At 31.2% G+C, this 10853-nt stretch overlaps 1 protein-coding gene across 2 annotated transcripts; it reads right to left on the bottom strand.

The window, feature by feature from the left end:
• Positions 1 to 6692: 6692 nt before the first annotated feature.
• On the bottom strand, positions 6693 to 8620 carry LOC105114656 (14-3-3-like protein). 2 transcript variants are annotated; one of them, XM_011011276.1, is made up of 4 exons: positions 8069 to 8618; positions 7603 to 7725; positions 7071 to 7187; positions 6693 to 6987 (listed from the first exon to the last, which is right to left on the bottom strand). In XM_011011276.1, exons 1-4 carry the CDS (start codon positions 8552 to 8554, stop codon positions 6931 to 6933), a joined length of 783 nt encoding a protein of 260 aa, XP_011009578.1. In that variant the 5' UTR covers positions 8555 to 8618; the 3' UTR covers positions 6693 to 6930. The 2 variants fall into 2 exon arrangements, with proteins under 2 accessions (XP_011009578.1, XP_011009577.1); XM_011011275.1 differs by lacking the exon at positions 6693 to 6987 and having other exon boundaries at positions 6993 to 7187; positions 8069 to 8620.
• Between the last annotated feature and the right edge of the window lie 2233 nt (positions 8621 to 10853).

A 10853-nucleotide genomic window follows, 5' to 3' on the forward strand; every position in this document is an offset into this window, starting at 1 on the left:
GTGTTGAATTGGGAAAAATGTCATTTTATGGTAACAAACGGCATTGTACTTGGTCACATTTTATGCTTAGCATAATATTAAAAAGAAAATAAAAACAAAGTAGATAAGTTTGGTTTCGTAGCCTCCTTGACTTAAGCAAATAAGCCCGAAGGGGTGTTTGAACACCTAGTACCCTAAAGTCAACTGACTTGGGAGTTATTGGCCCAGTGCTTGTTACATGGGTTGAGGAGAAAGCTTAAGGGAATCAAACACTGCACTATCTACATATCAGTATTTGCAACCCGAGTTACTAAGCTCGTAGGGGTGTCTCAACACCTGATGCCCTAAGACCAACTGGTCTGGGAGTCATTAGCCGAAAGCTCGTTACATGGGTTCAGGATACATTGTGCTATAAATTCTTGCTTTCAAAAAAAAAGAAAAAGAAAAAGATAACAATCCCAACCCAAGGAAGTTAACTTTAAACATTAGAACAAAAATTTTGTTTTCTTCCATGAAAAGCTCCATAGCTATGTTTTGATTTATTGAGCACCGAAAGAAGGTTTACTAATATCTTGTTTAAGAGGTATTAAGCAGATATATAAATTTAATGAGAGTTTGTTTATCTGGATAGATTAATAGAAGTTAAATGATGAATGCCTTGCTTTGTGGTATTTGCAAATTATTTTTCTATTTTAATGCTTTGATTACTAGGGACTAGTAATAAGCTGGTTGGGGGGTGTGATTAGTACTTAAAAGTGCATTCTCATTAAGGATTTATGTCATCATATTGCACCTAAAGTATCATTAAATTCCCTAACAAAAGCATGTTTTATATTAGCAAGTCTAAAAATATAATATACCTTTAATTCATGGTAAATGTTCATCCTAAATGCAGGTCTATCACATAAATAAAAGGATTGATTGATGAGTTTAAGGATTGAAATTGAAAGGATAAAAAGAAGGCCAAACTTAGCAAAGTGTTGCTGGTGCATTCCAAACTCGAACACCGTTCAGTAATTTGATCATATCTGGAGCTGTAGATATCAGATTTAGGTCCATTTTATATCGATGGAAAGGTAAGACATAGACCTACAACTTTCATATGAAGTCAAAGACTCAGTTCTGCCGTTTTCAAGCCCAAATCTTAGCAACAACGAAGACGTCGGAAGCTGTCCTGCAGCTCAAGCACTATTCGGTTTTTGGCTCATATCTTGAGTTCTAGAAGTCCAAATGAGCTCTGGTTTTTTTTTATGGAAAGCTGAGACAATTGCCCACAGATTCCACAATTCAGTTGGCTATAATTCTGATGTGAGCAATGACGTTTTGGCCAGCCAACAATATCAAAAATCAGCCCACAATATCAAAAAACCAGCAGCCATTAATGTCAAAAACCAGCCACCAAATCAATGGATGCCCACCAATTCTTCAATCAATCAATAGTTCTGAAACTTAGCCTATAAAAGGAGGCATTGTCCATGTATTTAGTCATATTAATTTTCAGATCAAAGTTATCTTCTTGCTTTCTCTCTACATCTTTGTAATGTTCAAGTTTTCTTTTATGCTATAGTAATCTCTTGTTTATGCTCTTTCATTTCCTTTCCTATACTTAGTTAGCTTATATTATGTTTATGTTCTTATATTGTTTATTTGTGTTTTTCTCCTTCTTAATGTTTAGCTAAGTTAATTATGTCAAGGTGAAAAGGTTTCTCTAATGGTGTTAGAATATGTATAATATAAACTCAACATGAGCTATGATAATACACTCTAAGTATGTGAATGACAAGTTAGTGTATGATCTATGTCCATACAAAGAAAAGTTGTTTTACCATAAACAAACAAAAATAAACTAATGTTTATTCTCTAACTTGCTAACCAAATTTGCAGCTAAAAAAAACATAATATAATGTCCTCTAATAAATTCGAATGGACCCCTTTCGGGTTGCAAGCAAAGGAGCCTAAATTAATAATCAACTAACATAAGTCTAATAATAAAATAAACTCCTAAACAATATCTAATGAGCCAGAACAAAACAAAATTTAAAATAATTATTCAATATTAAATAAATTAATAAATAAAATAGGATAATAAAAATAAAGTCTCTATGCTAAATTTCCTTAATATTTGTCTGAATCTCTAATTTTTACATATTTTTTGCAAATTTTCAGTTCTAATTTCAAACACATTGTCCTCTCTTATCTAAATGAAATATTGGGCCAAACATATGTAGTTGAAAATATTGAAATGTATAGTTTTCAACCCAACTTGAATCACAATAAACATCTACCTGTTTCTCTAAATATGTCTCAAACAGTACACAAAGGTTTAGTCTAGCAGATTTGACAAGATTTTTCCAGTAACTTTGACCCTCTAAACTAGTATTTTTTCGAACTTCATTTTACCTCAAAATTTACCAAACAATATTTTCATGTTTTTAGTGTATCGTTGTAAAATTTTAGCTCTTTTTAATGTACAATTTGAAAGATATATCTGATCTCGTAAAATTGATCAACAAACATTTTGAAGCTAAATTTGGACATGACTTGGTTTATATCATGCTCCTCTTCTTTAGAAAGATTCAACCTTAAATATGTATCATGGAAAACATCTTTTAAGGTCAACAAATCAGTATCGAGCCAAATAATAGTATCATCATCAAAATAAAAAAGAACCTTGTTAGCAAAGGTCCCTCTGATATACAAGCTCTCATTTTCAACCATCTTCTCCTTCTTTAATTTTAGTTACTCCTCATATATTTGCTTAAGTGTCAAAAATACAAGAGTTATAGATCTTTTATTCATCTCAAAGGAATACTTGTTTGTCACTCTATCATGCATAACTCTATTATCATATTGCAATGGTCTACCAAGCAATAAATGAGTAGCTTGCTTTTGCACAACATAACAAAGCACCTCATGACAATATTTACTAATAAAAAAGGCAACCAACTACTTATTCACTTTCACTTAACCACCATCATTTAATTATTGTAATTTATAAGGAATAAGATGTTTGGTAATGTGTAAGTTCAACTTTCTTACCAATTAAGTGCAAGCTACATTAGTGCAACTACCATCTATAATTAAGCTGCATACCATATTATAAACATGACACCTGATTAGTACTTAAAAGTATATTTTTATTAAGGTTTTATATTATCATTTTTCACTGAAAGTATCATTAAATTCTCTAACTTAAACATGTTTTATAATAACAAGTTTGATAATATAAGATAGCTTTAATTTATAGTAAATGATCATTTTAAATGCAAGCATATCTTACAATTCAAAGGATTGATTGATGTGATTAACTATTGAAAGTGAAAGGATAAAAAAACTACAAAGTTCAGAAAAGAAATGCTGATTCAATTCAAACTGAAACACTGTTCAGTCATTGAGTCATATCTGGAGATGTAAATATTGGATTTTAGTTTGGTTTATATAACTAGAAAGCTAAAACATAGGCCTAAAAAATTAATGAGTCCAAGACTTAATTCTACCATTTGGAACTCCAAACCTTAGCATAAAAAAAGAGTCTGAATTTGTCTTGCAGCCAAGACACTATTTAGTGTTCAACCTATATCTCGAGTTCTAGAAGTCCAAATGCATCGATTTTTTTTGTTGGAAAGCTGCGATAATTTTTCAGAACTTTTATAAAGACTATTTGTTCAAATTCTGGTGCTAGCAATAATGTTTTTGACAAACAAGAAAATAAGGATTGTCACTAAGTCAAGATGTGGCCACTTACTTAACAATTAGTCATCAAATCAATAATTTCAAATTTTGACCTATAAAAAGAGGCATTTGTCATGCATTTAAGCATCTTGATTTTTAGATCAAGATCATGTTCTTGCTCTCTTTCTTTATATTTTTGTAATGCTTAAGTTTTGCTTTCATTAATCTCTTGTTTATGCCTTTCATTTCCTTTAATATACTTATATAATCATGTTCTCATCTTGTTTATTTATGTTTCTTTTTTTTATTATATTTAGTTAAGTTTATTATATCAAGGTGAAAAGATTTTACTAATAGTGTTAATATAAGTATAATATAAACTCAAGATGGACTTTAATACTTATATCTTAAGCAACTTCCTATTAACATGTTTTATCATTTTTATTTTATTAATTCTTAATACCTTACTTATTAAATGGTTAATCTAGAGTTGTGTTGTATAACACTTGGTACAATAAATGTTTAACACTTTTATAGCCAACTGTATGGTATAACCTACATCTGTGCTATGAAAGGAACTTGATTTGTTGTTAATATAAGTTAGCATCATGAATTCCTGACAATACTTAAAAATTTGGTGTTACTTAAATAAGATAATTAATATGATCATGTTAATAATTTATAATGAGCTATTAATGATAAATCATCCAATTGGAACCTTTTTTATGTGTGGTTTATAGTTGAGTAATAAAAGAAGTTTATATTATACTTATTTGAAATACCATTAGTGGATCCTCTAACCTTGACAATTATTTTTATTATTATTTAATTTTCACATTAATCTTATATCTCAAAGTTTTTTTTAATTCATCATCACCATTATCACCACTATTATTATTATTATTATTATATTTAACCTCCTTATGATTCGATTCCGGTCTTACCGGGTTATTTATTACTTCGACACTCTTACACTTGGGAGAAGACATTAATTTTTTGGTCATGTTAACATCTCTTATAGAATATGTTCTCCCTTTAACCTTCTGAATCATCTACCTTGACATGCATATTCAATGTTCTTCTTATCACGAGTGTCTCTCTCTCAATCGGATATTCAACACAAACATCATTAACATCCTCCAATTACAGCATCTTCTTTTCTTCATCCTCGCCATTGGTCTTAACCTCATTATAAGCTTTCATAACCATAACTATTTTATATAGACATTGTGAAGCAACATGACCAAAACCCAGATAATAAAAGTATTTAATGCTACAATTACTAGGAGTGTATTGTTACCTTTAACATTAGCTTGAACCATGGCAAGTTTAGTCTCATGAAAGTACCTATCAACACTTTTTGTATCTTAACTTAAACTGTACAACCTTTGATATAATTTTCTATAATAGTGGTTAGGAACAAATCTCTTTCTCGGAAGTAATTTCATCTCATCTTAAAGTATCAATTTACCTTTCATAATTTCTCCTGTAATTTGTCACTAACTAATCATAATTCCTCATTATTGACATGTGATATCATACATTATTTTTTTATAATAATAATAATAATATTGTCTAATTATTTTCACCTTGATTTATAAAAACCCTTCCTTTAAAATAATTATTTTATCTAATTGGGATGTTTATGTGTTTTATCACTTGTTACCATTTGGTGCATTGATTTTATTACTTTATTTCATCCAAAATTTAAGTTAAATTACTAAGAGTTTTTATCTCAATTTATAATAATTTTCCTTCTTAATTGTTATTTTTTCCAATTGAAAATTTTCTTATTAACATTAGTTTTTTTATTTTTAGACCAGGATTTTACAAGTATAATATCATAATTTTAATGAAAAAAAATAATGAGTTTAAAACTAATCTCATTCTCTATTTTAATTAAAATTATTAAATAACATGAGATAGTATGAATATATACTAGTTTTAAGTTCAAAAAACTTTCAATTAAAAAAATATCTTAAGAAATAATATAAATTATATGTTAAAATATTATTCAACAATTTAAATTTATATATTGAACTTATTTTTTAACATCAAACGGTCTGTAATCAAACAGGTTTAACTATAACTTGGGCTCCAAGCACTAGGAAAGTAGCATGATCTTCTAGGCAGCCTAATGGGACCAACCAGCTTTACATCCAACATGCCTAGTTGCTTGGACTTGGGATGTCCCTAGTTGGGTATACCCGAATCCAACACCATGAAACTTTAAGAAATTTTTTTTTTTTTAATTCATTCATACTACAAAAACAAAAACATTCCTTATCCTCTCAACATTTAAATTTATCATATTCTTCTATATTCAATTTAATTAACTGAATCATTGAAAAGTTCTTGAATCTTCATATAAAACTTGTTTTACAGATGAATCCAGTGCAGCTGTTATTCTTCCATGTTTTAACTTAGTTACCTGTCATTAAAAGGGGCAAAACTTCAAATGACATTTAATTCAAGCCTGGTCACAATCGTACTGGACCAATCCATGTCCAAAGAAATACCAAGAGAGGGACCATATCTCAAAGGCTATGAGAGGGTTACCACTCAAAGAGTCCATAGAAAAGCAGATGGGTATCCACGGCCACCAGCTCAGCGCATGCTCAAGGACAAGGCATTTTCAATGGCCACCGCCGCGGCCTCTTCCCAATACAAGATGATGAGCGTTAGATCGAGCGCTAATGTAAGGTTTAGGCCCGGTCTGTTTTTAATTATTGAATAAAAAAGAGATTGGAGAGGGAGAGACGAGAGAAATGCCAACATTAACATTCAACAAGTAACCTCTTACGGTAGCATCCGAATTCAAGTAGTGATAGATGGAAGGCTGTATATTTGCACAAGCAAATAGATTCCTATGGACTTTTAATAACTTTCAGTCTTCGTTAGTGTAATTCAGAAAGAAGGTGAAATTGTTTAAAGTATGTAAATGCGGTCGAATTGAGGAGCTTTCACAACACATCAATGGCAGGGAAAAACCCAAAATGCAACTCCATTCAACCCCCAAGAGAACATGTCAATCAAGGGCCAGATTAAATGTTCTTGAAAGAGAATTTTAAATGACAAAACCAGATATCATTAAGAATTCAAGAACACAAATTGATATGACAAGCTAAAATAAAAAAAGAAAAAAGAAAAAAAAGCAACGTGCGTCCACAATTCATAACCAAAACAAGAATGCCTACAAATCAAGCAAATTAGCAACAAGCACCATCTCCTGTTAAAAACATAAAGAGAAGTTCAACACTAGTTCGCAGTAAGGCACCTTCACTGTTCATCACCAGTTTTAGGTGCTGCTTCTTTGATCTCATCAGCAGCATCATCCTGAATCAGAACAGAATATTCCAATTGTGAATTGGAGTATGGAAATAAATGGAACAAAAAGAATTAAGAACAGAGCCCATTACCTGCATGTCAGATGTCCAAAGAGTAAGATTATCACGAAGAAGTTGCATGATCAAAGTGCTGTCCTTGTATGACTCCTCGCCCAATGTATCCAGCTCAGCAATTGCCTCATCAAAAGCCTGATAAATTTAAAGAGAGAAAACTATCAACCTAAACAAAATATAAATTCGAATATATAGCAAAAAATGGTTTAAAAAATTAGCGGAGAAAAGTCAGTTTTATACAGGTTGGGGTACTTCTTTCAGTTATGGAAAACAGGATAAAATCTCAAGCAACAATAGGCTTAAATCTAACAAACCCAGTTTGAAGCTTGATCACATGCTAATCTGGTCAGGAATGTTGAATTCCAAAAGCTAAACCAGCGGTCTTAAAACCCAACATCAAAGTTTCTGTCAAAGATCTCATCAACCACACAGGAAGGTAATGCAACAACATTCACAACTCAATTTTCTTAATTTGTTTACATTACGTTGTCTGCCATTGCAACCACCTAGAAGACAGAACAAACGCAAAGATAAAAACTAAAAGGCAAACCTGTTTGGCAAGATTGCAAGCACGATCTGGAGAGTTGAGAATCTCATAGTAAAACACTGAGAAGTTAAGAGCCAATCCGAGACGGATTGGGTGAGTGGGAGCCAGTTCTGCATTTGCGATATCCTGCAATCACAAATCCAAATATTCAAAACAGCAAGCTAATCAGAGGAGGAATACAGAGTAGAATTACAATTGTACAAAATTCACCATGCTGCCATTAACGGATGTTAAATCTATGGACAAAAGATAAAAAGATTAAATCAACGTTAAACCAAAAAAGGGCCAATCAACGCTGTCTAGCTAACAAATCGACAGCGTAAGGAGTACTCACAATAAATGTAACGCAAAAGAGCAAATTGAATTAAAAAAGAAATCTATAAATAGATAATAAAAACAAATGGGCATCGAAACTTAACTAATTTAAAATGAAAAGTCGTAAGCGTAAGATCTGAGGAAAAAAAAAAACCTGAGCAGATTTGTAAGCAGTGAGAGTACTCTCAGCAGCCTCTTTCCTTTCAGCACCAGTTTTAAACTCAGCCAAATACCTGTGATAATCTCCCTTCATCTTCAGATAGAACACCTTCGAATCACCAGCCGAGGCCGTTGGAATCAACCTCGAATCGAGCAACTTCAAGATCCCGTCACAGATCGAAGACAGTTCGGTCTCAATCTTGGCCCTGTAGTCGCGGATCACAGACACATGATCTTCGTTACCACGACTCTCCTCTTTCTGCTCGATCGAGGAAATAATCCTCCAAGAAGCACGTCTAGCTCCGATCACGTTTTTGTAAGCCACGGAGAGGAGGTTTCTCTCTTCTACGGTGAGTTCCTCGTTGTCGATGGTGGCGGAGACTTTCTCCATGTACTCCACCATTTCTTCATAACGTTCGGCTTGCTCCGCGAGTTTCGCCATGTAGACATTTTCCTCGCGAGCAGATGGTGTGGCTGCCATTGTTTTGGTTTTTTTAGAAAGTGAGAAGATTTCTGGAAAGAGCAGAAGGGGGAGGGGGGAGGGGTTCGCTTATGTTATTTGAGAGGGAAAAGGGGGGGCTATTTTTGGGGGAGTGCGTGCTGTGGCGTTGATTGCGTTGGTGAAGATGGATTGGGGGTCTGGGGGATGGGATGTGGACCGTTGGATCATTAAAGAAGAGGGCTGTTTGGCTGGCCTGGGACACGAGGGATTTTAATAAATACAAGTGGTTTTTAAAGTGGTTTTTTCCCTTTCTTTCCCATTTTTTTTTCAACAAGGAAACAAACAGAGGATAGGAGGGGACGTTTGAATTTTGAAAAGAAGTAGGAATATGAGGTTCTGATGCTTGCTTGGCTATCGAGATAGAGGAATATTGAAGACTAGAGGTGTTGGAAGCCTAGTTGGGCTTGGACTAATATTTTAAGCCAATAATTTCAGAAAGCTATAAAATTAGGCGCCGGCAACATTTAAAGCCCAACAAATCTCATGGTTATTGTTTATTACTCAACCACTTGATAGAAAAAAATAAACAAAGAAAGCTACTGACCTATTAAGATTTTTTTATGATGTTTTACTATTTCCTGATATATTTTTTTAATTATTTTATAATAAATCTTAGTTGTAGTTTAGTTGGTTTATAAATTAAGGATTATAGGTTTAAATATAAATTTTTAAAATTATTTTATAATAAATCTCAATCGTAATTTAGTCGATTTATATTTTAAGAATTATAAATTTGAGTGCCAGATAACACGTATATTTTTTAAATTTTGAAAAATAACCTATTATTTATTATTTTTCTAAAATAAATAAGAGGCAAGCCTCTTAATGTATAAAAAAACATCATGCCATCTGTCCTTTTAATAAAGAAAAAATAAAACATGGTTTAGCATGTTGGTCTAACCTATTATGCACGTGTGGCTCATCTGTTGGGTCTAGCCATTTGCTAGATTTTTTTTTTCTTTAATGTTTCTTTTAAATTTTAAAAAAATTTATCAGATTGACTTATTCTTCTATTTTGACATATATATTTCATATTATTGTATATTTTATTTGGATTTTAATAAAAAAAAATAATTTTTATGTATCTGATTTAAAAATAATAATATTAATAATAAATTATTTATGAAAAGTTGATTGAAATCGTTTACTTATTATTTAAAAATATTTAAATAGATTTGAAATATAAATTTATCACACTTATGATTGTTTTAACTTTCAATCATTCAATACATAAATATACTATTTTGATATATTTCTGTTAATTTACTTTAACAATCATTTTTGTTGACTAAGATATACAAGAGATTTGTTGATAGGAAAATTTATTTTTAAGAAAAAGAAATTCAAAATGACTTTATTTATAGGTTTAATAACAATATCAAAGCATTTTCTATAAAACTTTTTTATGTTTAAAAAATTTTAGGTCCCTCCATTGCATAATGTTAGCATATAAACTAATCTTGAGACAGAAGGAATGGACACAGTAAAGATAAAAATATATTTAATTTAATAGACAAAAATAGAGAAATAAAAATAAATTCGTCTTTGAAATAATTTTAGAGTAAATTTTTTTACTTAAAAAAACAAGAGGTATAGAAAAGACATGTCTCCAAAGATAATTTTTTATATTTTTTATTCCAAAAATATCTTTGTAAAAACTCTCAATTCTCAAATTGTTCAACCAAGACGTATAAAAATAAAAATAATTATTATCATAATTTTAAAATCCAACTCGAGGGTTGATTTAAGACAAAGCTTGGGTTAATGGTTGAGGCCCAGGTCACGAGTCAAGTTGACCCAAGTTAGCATAATAATAAAAAGTTATTGTTATTATAGTTTTAAACATATTTTGGAGTCGACCCGGGGCAAGGCCTGGGTTACGAGTGAGATTGATCGTTGACCCAGGTAAAAATAAAAATAGTTATTATCATAATTTTAAAACTTAACTCAAGAATTAATAGGGATAAAGGTTCGATCGCATGTTGACCTGAGTCAACAAATGGATAAAAGTCAACCCAAATTAGGAGTTGATTCAATACAATGTTTAGGTCACTAGTCAAGAAGGTCAAGTCGTTTGACCCAAAGAAATTAAAAATAATTAAAGCAATCTTATTTTGATCATTTTTTTCAAAAATATTAACGAGTTTCTAATCCGTGTTTTTATTTCAGGTTGACCTTGATTATTTATGAGATCAAGTCGAGTCAATCATTTCTTTATTTTTCCTTAAACTTTTACTAGTTCAAGTCCTGGGTGAACCAATCAAGTATGTCCTGATTT

The sequence above is a fragment of the Populus euphratica genome, unplaced genomic scaffold (genome assembly GCF_000495115.2).
Source record: "Populus euphratica unplaced genomic scaffold, PopEup_1.0 scaffold559.1, whole genome shotgun sequence".
NCBI lineage: Eukaryota > Viridiplantae > Streptophyta > Magnoliopsida > Malpighiales > Salicaceae > Populus > Populus euphratica.